The sequence below is a fragment of the Myiozetetes cayanensis genome, unplaced genomic scaffold (genome assembly GCF_022539395.1).
Source record: "Myiozetetes cayanensis isolate MyiCay16 unplaced genomic scaffold, myiCay2020 scf1, whole genome shotgun sequence".
Taxonomy (NCBI): Eukaryota; Metazoa; Chordata; class Aves; order Passeriformes; family Tyrannidae; genus Myiozetetes; species Myiozetetes cayanensis.
In genome coordinates this window covers 131,915,333-131,939,002 of record NW_026086604.1, presented here as the reverse complement: position 1 = coordinate 131,939,002, position 23,670 = coordinate 131,915,333, and the positions used below count along the sequence as shown (strand labels likewise).

The 23,670-nt window shown below is 36.0% G+C and overlaps 1 protein-coding gene across 1 annotated transcript in view; it reads right to left on the bottom strand.

The window, feature by feature from the left end:
* MALRD1 (MAM and LDL receptor class A domain containing 1) overlaps window positions 1-23,670 on the bottom strand; it is a 236,467-nt gene that overhangs the window by 7,449 nt on the left and 205,348 nt on the right. The window contains 2 exon segments of the mRNA XM_050325308.1: window positions 5,532-5,622; window positions 5,711-5,793. Coding sequence (XP_050181265.1) covers window positions 5,532-5,622; window positions 5,711-5,793 — 174 coding nt within the window.

Here is a 23,670-nt window from a genome sequence, read left to right as displayed (position 1 = left end):
GTTGCCATCTGGTCATCAGTTTATACCCTCATTTTAAACTTCTGGATTGGACACTTTAACTAAAGCCACTACAATATATTTAGTTAAACTCTTTCCTACAATACTTGCTGTTATTTGACCTAAGTGAAACATTGCCCTGATAGAAAATGATAGCTTATTGCTACAGTAAAGAGCAATATCCCCCATGGTGGGGAGAAAGTTATATACATGTTACCGCTGTACTCACTGATTGAAAACTTACAGTCCAGAAAAATGGATCCATTGGAAATGTTTATAAATCTCATTTCTGAGAAAAACTCATAAATTGTAAGTTAAGAAGACTCTACCAAGTAGGGAATAACTAGAGTTAAAAAATGACAGACATAGAACAGTTTAAGAAAAAAAAAATGTGGGTAAGGCAGTTCAGAGAGAACTGGGTTTTCTAACATAACCAGAAATACCACAAAAGGAAAGGAGAGGTTTAATTATCTTGAGATGAGGTAACATGGGTCATAGCTTTGCTAAGCTCATCTGTATTCTTTAGTAGCAAAAACTACTGCCTTATAGGTTTCTCCACTACAACTTCACAGAGGCAGGAAGAAGTTGTATGCTCCACAAAATATGGGCCAGTTATGTTACTGCTGAGTAACATAATGCTTTAAAGTATCTAGATTTCATTTGTTGGGATGCAATAGGTCATAATTTAGTACTTTTCAATGTATCTTTCAAAGAAAAATCAAATCTTTTATACAGGACATAATTTTGTAGGAAATATAGTCCTGGAAGAATGCTTATCATCTGGACCATAAAAACAATGACAAAATCCTAGTGGACCAAAGATTCAATTACAATTAAGCTCCTAATTAAAATAATCCCTTTAAAGAATTCTTTATAGATGTTCTAAAGCTCCAGTTCTAAACAGAAGCTAACCTCAAGATCTCAATTTCCAAAGCATTTATAAAATCTTTTCAATTAAATTTAGGTTTGCAGAAGTAGGCTATGTTTTGCTTATCCCACAGAAGAAACAGGATGCATGATGCAAGGAAAGAAGACTTTCCAAAAACTGCATCTAGAATCATCTACAAGTCACTGGGACATTTAATTAGACTGTTAATATGCTGTTTTGGTTTCCAAAGTCTGCACCTTGTACTTTTGAGTCACTTTAGGAAAGTTTTGTTTGTTTGTTTGTTTTTGGTTTTGTTTTTTTTTAAATCAATCCTTTGCATCTTTCATCTTAGTGATCTTGATGGCTGCAGACTGAGATTTTCTCTGCTTCAGCTTGTCACTTCTTGTTTCTTTGCAATCCTTCCTATGTGTGGTGGTCACGAGATGTACATTTCAGAAAAACTGAAAACTTCTGATGATAATACTGGGTATCGTCCTTCAGAACAAAAATACTCTACAGAAGGATAAATGGGTTTGGATAGTAGCATTAGACTAATACACCAACTCCCAAACAACAGTTATGGCCGATGCTTCCAAATTTTGCTTTTCTTTTTCCCACAAAACTGCACATTTTTCTCCCATTTTACAAGAACAGTATCTATCTCTGTTCCAGTTCGCAAGCTGAAAATGATTCAATAAATGTCATTATACTGTCATTCTGTGTATCACTTTGGGATATAGGAACAGAGGCATAGCCAGCGATGACCTCTGGAAGCCCTTCAGATCCACTCGGAGAGCCTTGCCTGGAATACACTACCCATTCCTCCATACCAGACTTCCAGAAGGGTAAGGTCTAATTGCAGAAAGTCTGGCAACAGAAACTGGGAATCATCATAATTATAAGTAAACCTTAACTATGGACAAAGGCAAAAAGCACTGAGCTTGTTTAGCCTGAAGAAAGCAGCCTGTGAGGAGGCATAACAATTGTCTTCAAGAACAGAAAAAGCTTTTTGCAAAGAGGAAGGAAATGATTTGTTATCATCCGTGGTGAATAAGAATGAACGTAAATTCTAAACAGACATATAGGGATTTGGAAAATAACTTTTTAATAGTAAACATCTTTCTACCCAAGGTACCAAGATTGCCTGAGGATGCCATCAAATTCATGTTACTAGAGGTCTTTACATGCAAATTTAGAAGGGATACCATTGAGTCTGTTATTTGGCAGAATGAAAAATGACTTCTGTGGGTCCTTTTTCCCCGATTTTCTATAATTTTAAAATACTTTCTCAGAGCACCTGCATTTTTCACTCTGTTGCCTGTGTGGCAAAATACATTATTAATATGCTTTGGAAAATTTAATGTACTGTGTTCATTAAGATTGACAGGAATGGTAATAGCTGTGGTACATTAGCCTTGCAACTGATGCCACAGATCAAGAATAGGAAAGAAACAAACTGAAAGGATCCAGGAACATTGACTTCTTTGGAGGCAAACACAAAAAACCATAGCTAGGCTGAGCAGAAAGTCACTTACTTTTCATATTCTCATTTTTTAAAGTAAAATGAAGCATGTGAAGGAATCTGCAATAAAATGGAAGCTAAAATGAAGCTTTGCTTCTATGGGGTCAATAAGGACAGATGCCACTGATGGAGTGGAGTAACTGGCAGCCTTCCCTTCTGGACTAGGAAATCACCTCTGCAGTGCAAACAAGAATATGAGAAATCTGTAAGCTTCCTCAGTTTGGAGTTTCTATACAAAAGGTTTCACATATCCCCAGCTGGGAACTGGGAAGTAGCTTGCAAATCTGAATGCCATCATGATAATGAAGTACACTGTTGCCAAGCCATGTAAGCAGGCTGCTTTTGTCCATTAGAAAATAAACTTAGATGATGACTTCCAGTAAATACCACTCAGTCACTGGAGCATTTAAATCTGCAGATCAGAAATTATATTCTTGCAAAGGAAGGAACAGGAGAGAGCAAAGCGGAAGTGGGGCATCCTTTCTGAGTTGAAAGGAAGAGTTAAGACTATTTTCCAGTGGAAAAAAAAGGGGGACAAATGTAACTCTTAGGTTCTTACTGCTGTTATTGACAATTTCTCAGCCAGCAGCTGTCTAAGGGGTCCCAGCCTGGACCTACACCTGCTACCTCGCTTTCTGGTGGAAAAAATTAGTCCTTTTGGACTCTAAAACTTCTTCTCTAGCTCTTGTGCACATTCCTGTGCTATTTCCACTGAGGCATAGATGGACCTGCACTCCATTTCAAGATATCCTGGGAGCTAGCACCTACAACTGTTAATGTGCCTCTGGAGAACCATCTGCAATACCTGCATGTGTGGTTCTATATCAGTAAGGCAAAGAGATACTAATGGAAGTTATTTAAAAATACTTTATAAAAGAAGTTATCAAAAGGCAGTAAACACGGCCTCAAGTGTGTGAAAGCTTCCCTAGAGTGCCTATAGTGCCTAATGACTTTCAGAAAACAATATGAGGAGGGATAAAAGCAGACACAGGACTTTGAAGACAAAATTAAATGCAGGAAGGTATCATTTATGTGTCAGTTAAATTCCTCTCTTTTATCAAATCCCTTAAAAAAAAAAAAAGAGGAGTAAAATCTCATGCCTCTGTGTGGTGCTGTCACATTGTACATTTTACAGACTTATGCAAACACAAGTCCCTTCTTATTATAAAGGCTTATCTTAAAAATCCAAACTTCAGTAGGGTAACATTGGCTGCATTTTGACTAGTCAGTTCTGACTACTGATCAAGCACTTAAAGAATAATTTGCCTTAATTCACTATTATGTTTCCAGCTCTGATTTTTGTATACCAAATCATGGTAGGTACTAGGTAGTTGAAGAAGGAGAGACAAACTGCCTGAATGAACTTGTGTTCTCAAAATCAAAGTTTCAGATTTCTTTGTTTTTATGATTTCATAATTTCAATCAAATTGTCATTGATTAGCTAGATTATGTCTTAGCAAGATGACTATAAAATGCATTTTAACTTACATGTTACATCAAGTGTGATTTAAAACGATGAAAATTATAAATTTTTGTTCTATACCATGGGCAAAATGATTTGGCAATCTCAGTTCATGATAGAGAAAACTTGTAATCACAAAAATTTCCATCAGCATAGCTGATCTTTTTGGCAATTCCAGTGAAAATAATTAAGACCAGAATGAGCTTTGTTATATAAACTTGTCTATCCCTCTATTTCACAGCTCTGATTCTCTGCATATGAGGATTGTGATATTTTCCTAGTGCCATAGTAAGAGGATCCTCATTCAATCCATGTTTTAACACCTAATAGGTGATTTAACACCTAATAGGTGTTTTAACATCTAATAGGACATTTGCATGTTTGACATCATATTGCAACAGGGTACAAAAAAGACTGGGTGTTTTTTTAGCATATATAGCTTTTCCAAGAAAGGAAAAAATATTCTTTGAATACAGATATGTGGGTAGAAGAGATTTGAATGGCAGTGCAGTAACCTTTAAGCAGACATTTATGAAAAGTAAAGGTAAAAGGGAGCACTGAGAGCACAGGAGAAGTAGCATAAGAAACAACAATACTTTTTTAATTAAAACACTATCAAACATGTTTTAAGAAATTATTTTTTCCAAAATATACTAATTGAAATGACAAAAAAAAAAAACAACAGCTCTTACAATACAACTAATCTTACGCTTCTGAGGTGTCTTTCCCTACGCGTGCCTTAGCAGGTTGAACTAATGTGAATGAATTATATCTTGAAGCCCCTACGAAATCAGACAAGGAAATGTTATTCCCACTTACAGAAGAGGAAGGAGATGTAAAGAAAGCAGGTGAAGCTATGCACTCAATTAACAGTAGCACAGCCAATAAAGGCTCCTGCTTCAACATTTTGCTTCTGTGTCCATAGACAACTCTACCTGTCAGGGGAACATGCAGTGACAGGAGACATGTCAGCAGCAATAATGTCAGGACAGGAGTCTGCATGGTTTAGGGGATAGTTTGGGAGATAACAACATCCCCAAAGAGAGAAAAGTCTATAGCAGAGAACAAGTTTAAAGGAAAAGAGACAACTTTGAAGATGAATTCTGGAGACGAAATGAAGGGTGAGGAAAATCTAACAACATGAAAATGGACAAGGTAATGCACAACAGGAGCTGCTGAAAGGGAGGAAGAGACAGTGGTAGGTACTTGCCAACAGAGAAGGATCTAGCAGAATAAGTTAAGAGATGGGCAGAGAAGCAATATAGGTGTAAGAGGAAAATAAGAAACAGAATTAAAAAAATCTTACATTAGGGAGGAGGGAGAAGGCAGAGATTATCAGAAGGATGACAGGAAGGGCTAGGAAATATATCTGTGAAATAGTGAATTGTCAGTGTGAGGCATATCCTAAAAAACCCCTGAACTCGGAATTTTATAATTTAAGAATACTCATACAATGTTACAATCAAAACATTCTAAGCAGTCAAGCCATTCCTCATTGTTTCCAGACTGGGGTCCACTAAGGTCAGCTTTTGTTGCAAAGCTAGTTTTTCTGCTTAGTGTTGCATATGAAGACAAACAGACTACAGAGAGATTTAAAAGTTGAAACCAGTGAGTCTGGGCAGTTAGCCATTGCTTTGTGCCACATTTGTGTCTGCTTTACACAAAATAAAAGTTTCACTTACGTTTCTGGCACTTTCTTCTTCGAAAGAAAATACAAGGCAGCAGCTGTAATTTTAATCAACAAGAAACCGATACCAAACCCAATCCAAATATCTGCAAGAGTAGAACAAAGACAGAAATAAGTAAAACAAAGCACTCAAAGAATGAATTGAAAGATCTTTCTTTCTTTTTACAGACCCACCATTTTGTAGGAGAGTTGAAGTTGGAGGCTGAAGAGGCTTAGCGCTTATGTGGCAGCGGTTTCCTTTCCATCCTTTTCCACATCTGTGAATAAAACAAGAATTTTTAAAAAGGGAGAAGCAGAAATGACAAGCAGTGATGAGCACACAGGAAATGCAAACCTTTTAACACTTTTACCAGGGACTAAAGCTTATCCAGGAATAATAAAGAGCAGTATCCAAGTCAATATAATGGAATGTAAGTTAGAAATACACAAAACAAACTTATGAGAGAAAAAAAAATAAAATAAAACTAAGTTCAAAGCTTAGAATTGGCTTCCTTGTCCATATTGTCACTGTATTGTTCTCTTACAGCAAAAGAAATCTGAATTATTTCCCTGTATTCCTCCATGTGAGAGTTAAGTAAATTTCTGAGTTGAGGAACTGGGACCCTAATGTAGAGAAACACAAACAATTATAGATGAAAAAGATGGGGGTCCCCCCCCAATCTGTTTCTCTTTTTTTTACTACTTTCTTGCAAAAATTATACCTTTCTAACAAGTGCCCCTTCAAAACCAAAGCACTATGTTTAAGCTAACAACTACAGCCAGGTAAAATTATTCTAAAATTAGTTTGGTAAAATGCATCTAAATTTGAAGTGACTGAATACAAGAAATCTTACACAAGCTTTACTGTTTAATTTTTTGCCTAATGTTTAATCACAGTCACAAAAAACAAAACAAAACAAAACAAAACCAAAAAACCAACAACAACAAAAAACTTGGACACCTAGGTTAGGGTTGGCTGCCTTTGCTGAGACACATGCACTGTGAGGAGTCTCAGAATGGCTGAAGGCACCTTTATTTACAAACCCTAAATGACAACTTGTGTAAAGGCCCTTGTTAGGGGGATAGCCACATACTGACATATAAGTTTCAAGCACCCCACCAGGGATGACTGAAGCTCATCCTTAGTGTCATGCTGGAATGACTTCTACCAAGTTTTCATTTATCTGCTTGAGTGGTGGTTTATGAGCTTCAAAAATTTTCAACTTTTTTTAAAAAGGAATATCAGAAAGAAGTGATGGTAGTAATCCAGTTACTACTGTTGAATGCATAGGAAATCTATTTCACTTATCGTGATTTCTCTCTTTAGAGTTTCACAAACAATGTGGGCCAAATTGTATATTGAATTTCCTTCTCATTGTAGCACCATCATTTTTTTTCATAGTTCCCAATTTTTATAAAGTAATTTCTATTTTGAAATGGTGGCTTCCTATCCTTAAATGTGTAATACAAAAACCTCACATATACACAATTAAATGTTTATATTAAGGCTATTTTTTTTGAACATGTGAGAGGGGACTTCATGTTGTTTGCCATGGTTTAGCACATGGTATTGCCTATGTGCCTTACCCTAGCAGTTACACAGTGAGTTAACCAGGCACGGCAGAGGGAAAGTGTATTTTCCCAGAAAATGACTTAGAGTGGTAGATGTAGGGAGAAGAAGGGTGGGATGATAGGGGCAACAAGAATCTGTCTGTAGCTTCAGTGACATTTAGAAGAATCCAGCAAGGGCATGTTAGAAAGCAGATCTGTATCCCAGTTTCGGATATGACAGGAAGAAGATGACTTCCCTAGAGACCAAAAGAGACTGATGAGGGATTTGTTGCAACACAGTGCCAGATTGCAAAACTGTGGGCAAAGACCACGCCAGAGGGGAAGTACCAGCCCTACTCAAACACAAAGTGGACAGAGAGAGATTTATTTAACCCATTTTACCATACAGAGGTGAGTTTCCTCTGGTTAAAAGGTTACCTTGTTCAAGGTAGGTAACTGATATTAACTAATGAAACCTAGCTTTAGAAACTGGAGCCAGTACAATATTCTGACATGCTGACTTTTAAGTAAAAATGGCGTAATTTCACTTGACAGGTCTGGCTGAGCTGGAGACCCATTGTATTCAGTGACAGAAAATACCTGGTCTGTTCGTTCCTCCTTCTTCTTCAGCATACTACAAAAGTCATGTAATTCATAAGCTGCCTTTTACACAGACTGATGATTTTATACAAATGTCAAATTGCAGCTGGGCTCCTACCCAGCTCTGTGGATCCATGTAGAAACATTGCAATCTGATGGTAATCACCCATCAAAATAATTTTCTGATTGCTCTCAATTGTATAATTTCTTTTCTCCCCGTTTGCCAGATTTTCTCTTGAGCTAGATATGCTTTTAATCCAAATTGCCCTCTTTCTTGTCACTGCAGAACTTACTTGACTGCAAAGAAAGAATAAGAAAACAGATTTGCAGCTGTGCACAAGAACTACTCAGACATGGCAAGAGAGGTGCCATCTGCTGCTCTGGATCCACTAGGGCATAGGTCACCTCAGAACTCTCACAAAGTAGGTGTGTATACTGGTAAGAGTATAGGACAGTTCTACAACCCAGAAATATCTTCATATGCTATGTTTCCATTTACTGATGGAATATTTCCACATATTCATGCTGCGTTTGATTTATGGATAAAAAATTTAGGCAGCTTTTAGTCATATGGTTAACTAGTTTATCTTCCTAAGCATGCATGTATAGAAGTTTTATAATCAACTACTGACTACCTTAGGTTGGCCATTTATTTCCTTCCAAATCTCTGAATTTTAACAGAATTTTTTTATGTTACATGACACACACCACTTTAGGAATCTGATACCAGATTATCAACATGTGCAATTTTGGCCAGTGAAGTGATTTTCCACTGTGTCCAAAAAAAAAAAAAAAGGATAGAAAATAGATTAAGGTGGAACAAAGACAGTATCTCTGAAACTTGTTAAATTATTAGGACCAATTAAAAAACAAATAGATGGGAAAGATATTGTAAAGTATGAAGCATGGGGATTATCTATAGGGAGAGGGAGGAGGCAAGGAAAAAAAGACAAAGATAGTAAAGACAACATAGCTAATCCTCAAAGACCAGGATGGAAAGAAGTGCTAAACAACAAAAATCTTGAGGAGTGAGTATATCAGTTGCTTAAGAACTCCTACTTGTATCTTCACACATTAATTTATTTGTTAATTTCTAACTTTGTCAGAGAATCTTAGCAATCATCCCTCCCACTGAAGTAAAATATAAGACTATCAGAAAAATCTGTTTTAAAATTTGGAGGTTCCTCCTACTCTTTATATGGTTTGGTTGTTCATTACTAAGAAAATTCCATCTTCTCAAGCAAAAAAAAAAAAAAAAAAAAGACTTGAGAAAGTAAGAGTTACAGCTAGTTGAGATGACTGCAACTTTCACTGAGGTTCCAAGAATAAAGGGAAAAATGTTCATTAATATCCTTGGCTCTCAGCTGATACAAACACTGCCTCCGGCTTTTAATGAAGCCAAGCATTTCTGTGCCCAGAACAGAAGGAAACTTGTCTTAAATATTCAAAACAATCTTGTTTCATAGATGTCTTGAAAAATTTTGTTCCTTTATAACTATCGTCTGTAGAAACTCTAGCTGACTACAGTCATAGCTGTGGTGGAGAAATTACTCTCTAAACTGAGAGAAGAGAATAGAATGAGATTTGTAATGGCACTAATATTTGCCAATAACTTACACTGGAGAAGAAAAGAACAGTTCAAGAACATGAATGTAAATAAAATATAAATAATTCTTATCAAACTACTCCAGTTATTTCACTCTATTGTAAAGAAGAAGGTATTTAAAAAAAAATAAATACTTTAGGTATGGTCTTCTATAGGATACTGGGGATTTTGATAATAAATCCAGAAAATTGAGAATATTTTACAGATTTGAAAATGCTATACCACTATATATTTAACAAAAATCCAGAAACCCTTGCAGGCTATAACCAACAAATCAAACTCTTTTAGAAGCTGTGCAAAACTTCTACAACAAAACACAGAACCTAATGTCTGTCCTCAAGGAATGAGGTACATGTACCCCCTTCTCTGAGTCTGATTCTTCACAGCCTTCTGCCTGTGCCTTTGCAGCTGTGTGAGGTAGGTGTTGAAATTATGTTCTTCTCCTCTAGTGACATTTCCTATAGTCTTCACACTCTGTCCAATGCATGTAGGACCAGGCAGTTGATAAAAACCCAGAAAAGTTTCTCTTTTCATTGAGAAATAAAATAAAACTACTGGGAAAAAAAGGTAGTAAAGTCAAGCACATTATTAGTTTAAAGTGATTATCATCACCATGGCTAGACTTTGTGAACGAAGATTTGAGAAGGGCTCTACCCACGCTTGCTGCAAGCACGCTATATTATATATATATTATATATATGGTGATGTAAGAGATTTCCCTAGATGTTTGTACTGAGGACAGAGAACACCTATTCCTATGCTTCTGCAATCACAATAATATAGTCTCAACCCTCAGACTTTGTTCTTTGCCTGTTACTGCAAAATTGTGTGTGAATAACTGTAATAATATCAGGCAACTTCATAGGAAAGGAAGTTAAACTTCACCTTTCTACTGTGCAGTCCTTGATACATGTAATCCTGAAGTGAACTTTAATTACTCTAACAGCTCCAGGTAGGTCAGAGCAGCCTGTGTATGCACCCAAGAGATGGCTCACTTGAAGTACAGCTAATGAAGGAAAACACTCTTAACTACCCACTCACTGCTATGCATGGACTGTACTTCCAGTGTTTTGCTTTCAGCTGGGAGGCAGATAAGTTGCTTCTTCAAAGTCACAATTAGCTTCCTCTCTCATGAGAGCAGCTGGGGATACACAAATGCTGATGTGGTGGAAGGACCTTACGGAGTACAGATCAACCATGTCTTCTGGGCTATGCGTTAAATCTTCATTAGTAGGGTAATGGGAGCTTTGAAGAGCTTGCTTAATAATCCTCTTCTGCTATTTTATTTTTAAGACAGACAACTCTGAAAAAGCTCTGAATTTATCTCTTGAGCCATGAAGCTGAAATTCCACATTATTTATGTACAATTAATTTCCTTGGACTAATGACATCTTGACTAATTAGCAACACCACATTTTACATGCGTCTTAAGCTTATCTAAAATACAGATTTAGCCACTGCAATCCATTTATACAGGAAACTCCTCATAGTTGAAACAGGAGGAGCAGCAGAGAAAGACAAATGAAATAGCACTCGAATACTTCCATCCCAGTGCACATCCTAATCTATCCTGCCTGACAAAATGTCTTGTGCTATTAGCAAGTTCTTGTGGTAAAGTCACCCTGGAAGGGATAATGTTAACCCCTCAAATTTGTTTCTAGGATTTCCAACTCATTATTCCCTAATATACATATGGGTAATTCAGAGGAATGAACTTAGCATTGCCCATGTTGCTGCATCCTGTGCCTGCGGTTATGGCTCATCTCACTTGGAACGAAAAATAAAAAACCAGACAAGGTGTCTGTTGATTTTTGATGTTCAGTCAGGGCAGGTTTAATTTACAAGGACATGTCTGGCTGACACAATGCTTCATTTCAGGATATCAAAGCATATCTGCTTTTCTTATTTTAATCTGAAAAAATTGTTATACAGAAAACCTAATCTGTTATGTCTTGCTTATATTCAGAATGACCAAAAGTCAGTCAGATAACTATTTAGTGTTCATGGTATTAATAGCATATATTAATAGCATAAGGCAGTAATATGTGGATGATTGTAGTTATATATTTCTGTGAGCATGAATGTACACTTTGAAATATCCTTTAGAGACTGTACTTATGAATCAACCACAACACACTGAGCCAATACCTTTTGTGTAAACTCAGATTTACCATTGCTGTGTTTCTAATACATTTACTGTGTTTATAATACATTACATGTGGTCATTACACATGAATGCTGATATTATTTGGGAGCTGTGCCACATGTATTGCAGTGCAGACTGCTCCAGAAGGGGTGACAGACCATACATGGAAAAAACCCCACCAAACCCACAACCTAGTTCCTTGTAGAAAAGAGAGTTTACATCAGTTTGCTATATCAGTGTAGAAGTTTCTCTGTGCACAAATCTTTGTAATCAGTATTATATAAAATAAACTTCACTAAACTCTTGGATAGTGTGATGAAAACAGCAACTCTTTCTTCCATTTTGGAGAAGTAACCACTACTTCAGCAATGTAGTTTTCCTTTTGCACACATACCTCAGATGCTGAAAACTCTGAGTAGAACAGAAAGGCAGAGAAGAGCAGGGAAGCCAAGAATTCCACATAATTGGTCATAAAAGAAAGCTAACTAAACTTCTGAATAGAATTATATGATGCGACTGTGTATGATAACAAGGGTCTGGATTTGAGGATCTAGATATAGTTTCTTTTCTGAAAACTACTAAAATTCATTGCTGGCAAATACAAAGAGTCAACATGAAGGAGAGCAATATGAGGTATAAACAGATTCTAAAAGAACTGTAAGTGCTCTGAGAAAAGATATATGCATCCTCATAGATTATTCAAAGAAAATAATGGCTCACTTTGTATCATAAAAGCATGCAGGATGCATAAGAAGTAAGATAAAAGACATTAAAGTGATTAAACTCATATGACAGAGACTGAAAAGATCAGATTTAATTTATACAGAAGATGAGTGGGAGTAGATATGTGGAAGGTAAACAAAATGATATATGGTAAATGGAAGAAAAACTGTGTGTTCTATCTTCTAGAACATTCAATCAAACTGAAAGGAAATTCATCTTAAATTAATAATAAGGAACCTGTTTGTCACATAGTTCTTAACTGATCTGGGGGAGTCCTTGCCATAGCAAGTCTTGCAAGCCAAGAGCTTCATGATATGTATTAGAGAGAATTCCTTAAAACAGAGGTTGCAACTCTTTAGAAATTACAGAGGCTAATGTGATAACTGATGGTGGTTTGGAAGAAAATTCATGTATTGACGTTATCATCTTTTACATGTAGCTTTTCTTCCAGGATGGGCTGGGAGCTACTCCTAGGTCCCTAGCATGACACACTCTGATTACTCACTGCTCTTATAGCCACAATGAGAGGCTCTAATTACAGCCTGAGTGGAATGGGAAAAGATAACTGTTATAAGGAAGGACTTGGTCAGTGTATCTAATTGCTTTTTATATAGACACAAAATGCAACTACAGTGACCAATTTTAAAGGTTCAGAGATGGACTTAATTTTTCTAACGTTAACACCTGAAAAGGGAGGTATCTAGAGGCAGTTCAGACCAGCTTAAACTGTGGGAAATGAAGAGACCAATCTCATCTGGGTCCTTTACCATTGTCTGTAACAGTGTCACAATGACTAGTTCAGATTAGGTACGTACATTTAGCTGTTTCACAGCTAGGCAAGAGGAGCAACACCTTCATGCTTGCTCTTAAATGTTGAAACAGAAAAAAAACCAGCATCTGGTGTTAGAATAGGAGCACAGGGGTGAAGCTTTGTATTACAGACAGCTTGCAAATTACATCCTGTTAGGTGCAGGCAAACCATTTATTAAATGGGGAAGGGTAAATGCTTTCTCTAATGTCTGTTGTTTTAAATAGAGAGGATTGGAAAATTTCAGAGCAAATGTTTCTTCACTGAAATTAGTTGACACACGAAAAAGTTCATATTTCACAGAGAATATGAATTTAAATTTTAAAGAAATTCTGTCATTGTCTGAAACCCTGATTTCTTGACTGGCTCCTACCCTAAACAACTCAGAACAAACTCAAATTTTGAAGTTTTTTTGCCAAGAATTACACTGATTTGAAAAACAGGTTGCTTTATGGCTTCACTAAAATTCTTCCTGTTTCAGTCTTGGACATGACAGAATTTTTGCAGAGTATTTAACCCTATTATAAGGAAATGCAGACCTATATGGAAATTGTTTTCTGTGTAATTTGCTTTTGTGCCTTTACTCTTTAATGAAATAAGCCCCAGAAGAATTCACTGAAGGTTGGTATGTGATGCACACTCTATTTCATGGCACAGATTTCAGATAATCAGCTACATCAAGGAAGCAGAAGTATGTGTTCACAGCAGATGGTCAGGCCTGAATTTCACCAATTCAAACAATTACACTCTTTTTATGCTACCTTGTCCCACCTTCTTAAATAATAGTTTTCTGATTTTTCATGACTATGTCACTGAGTTAATATCTCCAGGGGAGGTTTTAGGAATGAAGCTACTCCTGGTACTGAAGAAAAGATTTGGAACTAAATTCAACAGTGAAATGACTATTAATTTAGCTAACCATTAAACAAAATAAAAGTCATAAGAATTCCACCAGGAAATAAAAAAAAAAGTGATTTTTAAAATTAAATTTTCTCTAGGACAAAACCTAGAGGTCAAACTACCAGTAAGCATGTTGTTTAACTCTAACTGATGCTGACATGAGACATTCACATGACAGAGAAAGAAACAGCTTTAAACCGTGTAGTGGGTACACTGATCACTCACAGATGGAGATCAGAGTCCAAATTAAACTGAGTCCTGAGTTTCTTCCCCCTGCTTTTGAGTCTGGGGTTGTTCTTTGTAGAAAGTGACCCTTAGAATGAATGACCTTCTCTATAAAAAACTTATTTTGAACTTGCATAAGCCAGTAAAAATTAGTCATTTTGTGAAGTAGAATCAAAATATGGGATATTGGGAGCACAGGGCTGGCTTGAGGGAAGTTTGGTGTAGATTCTGCACCTAGTGATGTGCCTAGTATATAGAGTATTTCACTAGTGAGAAAAGCGACTGATCTCCGTCTTCTTTTACTCTAAGCAACGTGGGAGATTGAAGTAATACACATTGCCATTCACAATATGAAGTGAACCTACTCAAGAAATCTATATCAGTACAGCAGCACCTAAACTGCTGAAGTGAATTGAAAAAGTTCACCAAAGAGATAGGCCTTAGTTTTAATCAGTTTACAGTAAAGAAGTAGTCCTTCATGCCAGCCTCCCATCCATCTTGTTTCCCAGGGTTTTTTTCTTGCTTTTTCTTTTTACTTTTTGTCCAATCTTACATGCCTTTCTTTCTTGTGTTTCTCTTCTATTCTTTCCCTCCCTTCCTTTTGCTCTTTGTGAAACATTCATTTGGAGCTGATGTTTGATTTGCTCTTGAAGAACACTTCAAGTAAGGGAAGAATATAGAGAGAAGGAGAGCAAGAAGAGAAGGAGACAGAGAACCATAAACCTCTAGGAAGCATTTTTTACATGTTTGTGTCTCAAATATAGACCCTAGTTGCAGCTTTGAGAGGTCTGAATCAAGATTAAGTAATGAACCTGATAGAAAGGCTGACTGTGCTGCTGTATTAACAGTTGGTAGCAAAACTATTTTTATTTCAGAAGCAGCACTGATTCCATATTTAAGTAAATTTAGGAAACAATGCATTGGATTATAGAGGAGACCTGTTCATTTCACAGAAAAAAGTTTTTTGCTTAAATGACAATTCAGATTGATAGAACAGACAGGGTTATGTATCAGTAGAAAACCTGATAAGAGATCTGAATATATTTACAGTGCTTGTATTTTTCCACAGAGACTATTTTCTCTTTTTTTGTTAGATTTTGGGTTTGTTTTTTAGTTGCCTTTTTAATTTTGTGTTGATTTTTTTGGTTTTTGGTTTTTTGTTGGGGGAGAACATTTGGGGAGTGTTTATCTGTTTATTGGTTTTGTTTTGTTCTGTTTTGGTTTTTAATGTTTGCTCTTTAATGCTTTTAATCTGTAATACTAACAGTATTACATGCTCATTACTTTATTATCTGCATTATAACTAGTTAGGTAAGATATAATAGGTCTTTATTGCAAAATCATTTCACAGATCTGCTTTTCACTGCACTTTATCCTGAGAATAGCTTTTGTATGAATGAATCTACAATTCCCAGGTGAGATGAAATAGTTATTTTAAAAGCTAGAGCAATGGATGGTCTCTATTAAACTATACATTTGGCACAAGTAATAATAATAAAAAGTGATAACATTGTTTTCTTTCCTTTCCAGCTGCCCCTTTTCAGCATTGGTTTAGTCTTTTTATCAGTTAAAATGGTCTGCTTTAACCAGAGCCTGCCAATACCAGGCATTGCTCCTGGCAGGTGGACTGTAGTATATATTGGAGATTATAAATCATTTTGTCATTCTCAGCCAGTCGTGCATTTATCTGCTTACACAGGAGACAACACCATACAGTAACATCTAATGCTGCTTCTCACTGTTGTACAAGCTAGATGCACAAGTACAGGCTAAGATTATGTCAGCACAAATATATTCTCTAAAACTTTTTGCTTGTATTTTAAATGTGTGTCTATACCAAAAAAAACCACCCTAACACAAAAGCCACAAAACTTCTCTTTTGCTTACCATCCGTGTACTAGAGAGAGTGATTTACACTAGGAATTACACATCACCCAAAAACTGCTTAAGTTCTGCAATGAGTTCTACACATGCCAGTGTGGCCCATAGAAAATAATGCAGGGATGTTGTCTCTGCATAATATGCAGATATTACAGGCAAATTTCACAGATGCTTGGGGATTTCTCTCTCTAGTTTCTTGCTAACAAGTTAAATTTATGAAATCTTCAGAGGAATGACCTTTAAACAATTTATGAGAACCTAAGACACTTTAGATGCAATAAAAATAATTTCATCACAACCTTTCTCCCAGCTCCACATTCTGTTACTGTTGTTATGGTAACAGAGTCAAGACTTGAGAATTTAGGAGAAGCTGGAATTAAGGATTCCCATGCAATTTCAACTTCACACATACCTGTTCAGGCACATATTTAATTGGAAGATCACAAACTCCCCATGCACCTCCCTCCCAAATCTAAAGCTTTAATTCCAATATTCAGTGTTAGCAATGCAACAAGATTAATATTATATCATACAGCAGAGGCAATTCTCTACAACCAATAAAAACACAACACCTAATAAAAACAAATGAACGAACAAACCCCCCCGAACAAAGAAACAAAGAAACCAGAAAAAACCCTGCTCTTATTATGAATAGCTAAATTGTCACTTCTCAGTGTTTAAACCTTCAAACTTTGACACTTAATACTATTCTATTAGGTGACATGAAGACAAAATTTAATTCCAAATAAATGCTTGAAACTTTTATTAGGCAGAATAGATAGGTCTAAATCTGGGTTATTTGACTTACTTTGATAGAAGAGCTTATTTCAACTGTTATACTTGGCACTTTGATAAAGCAAAACCTTTCTCATGATCTTTCATGCATCACATATCACAGATCACCATAACATATGGTGAGCTACAGTTAATGATAGAAAAATTTCTAACAGTATTCCAGCATCCATTCAATAAAGTCTTTTCTTGGTTATGGCCAAGGAATATGCAGTACAGATTAAGAACTGGGAACAATTCCCCTGATATTAACACTGCTGTACAATATACATATAACAATTCAAAACAGGCTCTATGCTCCTTTACCATGTACCACGAGGCAGAACAAAAGCTTAGTTAACCTGCATTGCTAGTTAACAGCCCTAACAGACAGAGTTAGTAACCAAAAATCTGTGAGATCAAAGAATCCTTGCTATGTTCTGTTTTTCTACTGATGATTTTCTGTCAACAGTTGGGACAAGGTGGCAGGGAGCCATGAAAAACATTCTTTATTAATAAGGGACAGATTTACATTTTGTAAAGCCAAAGGACTAAGACTTTTATATAAGCTGAAGTCAGCTTTTATATAGCTGAAAAACTGATTTCATTAAACCACTTCTCAGAACCTAAGGACATTGCAATTTTTCGTCTATTCGGAATTAAAAGTGTAAAATTTTTTTTCTGCAGGGTTCCTAGCAGATGATTTTTTTTTTTACTGCTCTTGAAACAAAGCTGGTACAATGCCCTGCCTTTATTCTTCAACATCAAATAGCTGAAAATCAAGACAGGATAACTTAATTTCACAAATATGTTCAAATTATTAGAGTAAGAAATCTATCACATTGCTGCATATCAGTCCTTTTTTCACAAAATATTAAATTATGACACTTATGTTCTCAAATATGACCCAAGTTAGCCAACTCTGAATTGTGCAAAAGGAGACTCAACTTGTTTGCATCTGATAGTTTACTATTTTTTGAATGAGATTAGACATTGATGTTTTCGATTTCTTTTGCGAGATTTTTTTTTTCTATCAGAAGGATAACAAGTATAACCCAAGGTTTATCTTTCTTTCTGTGAGGTACTTGAAGACCTGCTACTTTACAATTTCCAGTTTTGTCATTAAAAAGTTTTCTGTTAATTTTTAACTGTCCTTTTTCTCATTTCAGGAAATACACTAAATTTTAGAGTTCAGGAGTCTACAGTACTTTTTTCCTCTATCCAAAACTTGTAAAATAATTTTTTTGGTTATGTTGTGATGTTAATAAGAACTCACTGCTAGAACTGATGCTACATCTCCCAGAAGATATGGTGTGGGCACCAAGTATATGTAAAGAGCTGTGAAAATAGTGACAGTGCAAGGCTAACTTATTGGCCATTGCTGCCATTTTATCACAGGACACGCAATGTTTGATTTTCATATTGAAATTTTGCAAATCTCAGCCTGTCTCTTTCCAAATGTAAATTTCACATTAATTTTCAACTTTATTTTAAATTCCTTTAAACAGTGTGATTAGCTTTGGTTAAACCCCTTCATGGAGCAAGGAGGTTACTCTTTTCCTGGGAAACTACGGACCAGCCAGAGGAGAGCTGGGGAGAGGGGCAGAGAGATTGCAGATGAAATCAGGCTGGGCAGGACAGGGAGACACCAGAAAGTTGCTAACCTGTGGCTCACTTAGAAAGATTGAGAAACTACTGAAAAGAGAGGTGAGACAGGCCGTCAGAGCCATGGGAATGTTGCTTTGGGATGGAGGGGGAGGAGCAGAGCTTGCAGTCGCTCAGGAAAAGTCTGAGTTAACTGCAACAAACTGGAAAGTGAGAACACATCTGTGAGGACAAGTAGGTAAGGGGACAGCTGTGAGTAAATGCTTTCTTTCCTACTCTTTTGCCCCTAGTCACACTGAGTTATCTCAATTTAAATAGTATTCTAATTCAGATTCCAGTAAAAGCTGGTTTTTAGTTTAAAAGCATTTTTGTGTTCAGTCTGGGCACATCCATTTTTAACATAGAGCATGTTGCAAGTACATCTTAAGGGATCAAAAAGTAACGCAACAGTATTATCAGGAAAACAGTGCCAAATTTTCTTTCTTAGCCTGAGTTTGACTTCAGGGTAGGTCATAAAATATTGAGACCTTGTCAGCCACAGAACTAGTCTCCTTTTGGGGGTCTTCATCTTCTGGGTGTGACAAAAAAGTCATTGGCAGCTGTGTCTGCAGGTGTTTTCTCATACACAAGTACAACAGGAGATATGCAACTGCTGGGAACCGGTAGGGACCTGAGCCTGCTTCTGCTTGTCTGAAAAGGTGGAAACCAGAGGAAAACATCCTGCATTATAGGATTTGTCTGTGAGCTAATGTTTGTCTTAATTTTTTAAATTTTTTTTTAATATATAGACACTTTTCAGCTACAAATTACAGTACAAGTGATAAGAATTTGTGTTTTCTTTATTCTCTCAAGTCAGTCTTTAAGATGTTAAGAACTTGAGGTATTAGACTGTATATTGTGATTATTAGCAAATTTAATAAAAAAGATTTTTTGCTAACAATGGATTTAATAGAGAGAAAATCCTAAAGTAGCCACATAGGTGTTTTATTGCCTTTCAATTGTGCATTCTGCAAACCTGTTTCTAGATGAACCTGCTTATATTATAACTCTTTAGACCTGCTTATATTATATAATGCATTGACAATTTTTAGGGACTGTATTAACAACAAATCTAATCACAATCATCCACTTAATCATGGTCATACTTCTTGTGCCTGAGCAAGAGTCTTCTCTCCACTACTCTTAGAAATTATTTCAAATCAGAGTTCTACTGGTTTAGAAATACAAATACATATCTCGACCAGAGAGATTTGTCTTCTATGCTGTCTGATCCTTGCATCTCCTTCTCCTGAACTTAACTGAACAAAATAAGCAGAGAAGACTCAGCTCTTTACTCAGATTGACCTAATGAAAGGTTAAATTAATGACTTATAGGAGAGTGAACAACTTCCATTTGAGAGTAAAAGCTATTGAAATGGTTCAGAGAACAAATTTTGGCTCAGGCCTCAAGTATACACATGACTGAGGCCCCTGCCACTCCCCTCCTCCAGCTTTTTAATGGGACACTCTAAAATCACTCGACAGATTAGAAAGCCAAAAACTGAACTCTGATCTTAAGTGCCTTAACATAAATAAATAAATAAATAAAGTATTTTGTTTCTCACCCGCTTATACTAAGTATGACTTTTAAGTGGTAGTAACTAAATAATAGTGTTTTGACATGCTGTACAGCAATTACCAAAGATTAATTCACATATACATATATTTGAAATACTTTATAGACATCTAGATTTGCTGCTTTAGGCAGTTGAAGTTATGGCAGACTTCTATTATAAGGAATTTGATTTAGGATCTTTTTCTCAAATATTCAGGAGCAAAATAAATGTTTATAATCCTCTTTTATGTTCAAAGATTTACTTTGAAGGCTAGCAGTTAGATGGGGATATAATCACAAACATTGGTGCAGTTAGGATTTCTGAAGATGGAAGAGAAATAGTGCTATATATCCATAAGAGTTTGCAAATTATAATATTTTCTGAGCCTCTTTGCTTGATTTCAATTGGAATTCCAACAAAAAAGTATATTCCCTAATATTTTATATTTTGGGCAGATGGTAAGTACCACATGACTGCTTTGTAGGATATTTCCTCAGAGGATCTTAAAAAAAAAAAAAAAAAAAAGTGAGGAAGCATAGTAAACTTACCAACCAAAAAACAAAATAATGAATTGTTCTAAATATAAGTGAAAAAGAACACTCTTGTCACTGGTTTCACATGATAGAGACTTGGTTGGCATTACTTTAGAAAAAAACCATTTCATGCTGTATCTGAAGTAACCCCAATAACAAGACATTAAGATTACAGTAAAATAAGACTGTAAAAAGAATAAAACTGACTCAGCTATGTTACGAGTCATGAAAAGTTCAAACAACTTTAAATATGGGAAATCCTTTCATAAGGATTATAAAAATTAATCTTTGAGCATTCAAGAATGACAACTGCCAATCAAACACAGAATTGGTACTTGAAGGACTGGGCTTTGTCACAAACTTCAAATCAAAAAATGAAAAAAAAAAAAAAGTCAAATGTTGTTGTCCTTAAGTAATTTATACAGTACAATACCATGATGAAATTGTTTCACTGGTCTGTTTAACAGACCAGCAGCTTATTTCTGGTCACTTAAAAGTTTAACTCTTTTAAGGACTGTTTAGCAACAAATTAAAAAATAAGAGGAAAATAAAGTGTTCTGTTCATTAAAAACAGTATCTTCGAGTCTAACACAAAATAAGTTGAAGCAAAGTTCTATTTCAAATTAATTCCTCTTTGTAAGATATGAACAAAATGTTGTCCAATGTATGGAGTGAACATTGGATTGGTGTAATGCTGACTGGTTTTTTCCACTTTACACTTCCAGATGGAGAGAAGAACATTTACACCGGCTGGAGAGTTGGTTCAGTTATTACCATGGTGTTAGTACTACGAATTTCTTTTAGAGCTCAAGAGTGAATCTGGAAGTACAAAGCCTATGGGGCCAAAGTGTTGGCAAGAATAGAAATAGGATTTGTTGCAGGCATATACAAATTTTAGAACCTGTATAAACATCAATGAAAACTAAAGGATCTACTCAGTTTTGTAAACTGAGAACTGAATATTGTTTTTTTATTTCACTATTGAAATATTGCTAGCACATCAGACAATCTTTTCTTGAAAGTCTAAAGGTTAACTTGAGATCAACACTTGCTGTTCATGCACTTGGCAGTTTTGTGAATAACCTTTTATGTGATTTTATTTACCTTTGAGGTTAATTATTTTTTCCTGAGCTTGTCCCTAAGCACTTCAATTCAAACTCTTCTTTTATTTCTTCCTCAACAAAGAGACTTTGAGAATTTAACTTTCCATGAGGATTCAATCAAATCAGCCTTCCTGTTGCTCTGGTCACCCACACAGCAAAAAGGAAGTTAAACTGTTTGCTGACATATCTCTTATGGTTTGAGTCTGAGCCTTTGCTCTTGAGCCTGCTGCCAAAGTCTGACTTGCACAGACAATACTTTGTGGGTGGTGACTTCACTGGGAATCAAGAGCCAAAAAGTGGAGAAATGTCTTGTGTGCCATATCTGTGGTGGACAGGAAAGCATTACTGGATCCACAATCTCAAAGTTACAGCAGATGTGCTTATTTTGTGGTAACCATGCAGTGGAAGAAAGCCGTTCTGTGGGCCCTAAACTCTGGCTTAGCTAATCATAAGGAAGGTTAGAAAATGCAGTGTTTTTCTCATGACATTTTATAAACACAGGGTTTCTAAGTCAATGTGGATGGAAAGGCAAATAATCCTTCCATTCCTTGTGATCTGCATATAATTGTGGTTTGCCTGAACTGGCTGAAAGCTTAGAGTAATTCTTTGGAAAGATTGGCACTGTTTAGAGAGCTAATGTATCTCCATCAATTCCTATCTTACCCTTGCATTCTTTGGAACATAAAAATTAATCTTGATACATTCATTGATAACAGCTATGTAAGCTCTATCCTAGATCCAGATGTGGAATTTCTATTAATATTGTTGATATTTTCATACAAGGAATTTAGTTTGCAGTCAGTTCTAAGGAAGCAGAAATGAACACATGAACCAATGTTTCCATAAAAGAAGTGAGTAGAAATTAAAGATGAAAAGATATCTATTGTTATTTAGGATATCTGATTTATTCCTGCATATAATATGTGACTTTATGAACAAAAAAGTAAAAGTCTGATTGAAAGCTGAGCACTGATTCCAGGCAGAATAAATTGTTCCAGTTTTGCTTTGGTATATTACTGAAAATAGATCAATCTTAATTGGAGTCTGATACTTCACAACTAAAGTTCAGCAGAATCTATTCATCAAACAGTTATGAACATCTATCATTGCCTTTTTCTGAATAGTCTTCCAGAAGCTTCAGTAACACTAAAGAATAAATAGCAAAAAAAAAAAAAAATAGTGCTGTTTATTGATTTGGTTTTCGGCTTTTTGAAATAAGTATGTAAGAAAATCCAAGAATTCTGTAAAGACTCATGTTATGCTTCCACATTTACATGACAGGCTTCTGGTGTTTTTTTTCTTCAAACACTGTTTTTCTGGCTTCTCAGGGCACTCAGAAGTCTCTAAGAACATCCAGAAACTTAACACCTGCTTATGTACTTAAAATTTACTATTGCAGCTCCTGTGGTTGTTATTATATCTGGGTCTCTTTTCATCAAAGCTCATCAAAACTCTAAAGAGTACCCCTCACAAAGAGCTTGAAACAGGCACACCAAAAGTGCTGGAGGAGAGGCAGTACTATTAGAAGCTTGTTAATGATGAAGAAGTAACTCACAATTGAAAAGGGTAAACTTTATTAGTAATTAAGCAATGTTTCATCAAAAAGCCTTTTGAAAGTAGGTGGGATCTGGGCTTTGAAATTGCTTGTATGCTTTGGAAGACTGTATGTTAGGGGAGCTGCACATCTTAAGCTCAAAAATCATCAATTCCAGACTTGTACAATTATTCTCAGGACTGCCAGGCTTCATAAATCTGTGCCTGAAACTGCTGCTTGAAGTGCCTAAAAATAACAAGAGCAAAAAAAATATTTCCATGTGGGTTCTTTGTTGCAGAAGAGTGAAACTGGTCATGAGGAATGCGCGCAGTTGGCACTGCTGTGGATACTTGGCTGCAATAGTTTTTAAACCACTAAAATAATGTGGTTTACAGTTACTCTGTGCTTCCTGTTTCACTAATGCTACATGTTTTCATTTTGTATGGCAATGTTTGGGAAGCAGGGGGGCTGGGGAGGGTGGCTCCTGTGAGGAGCTGCCAGGAGCTTCCCCGTCCCACAGAGCCCATGTCAGCCACAACTCCAAAACTTACTTGCTGCTGGTGAAGGCTGAGCC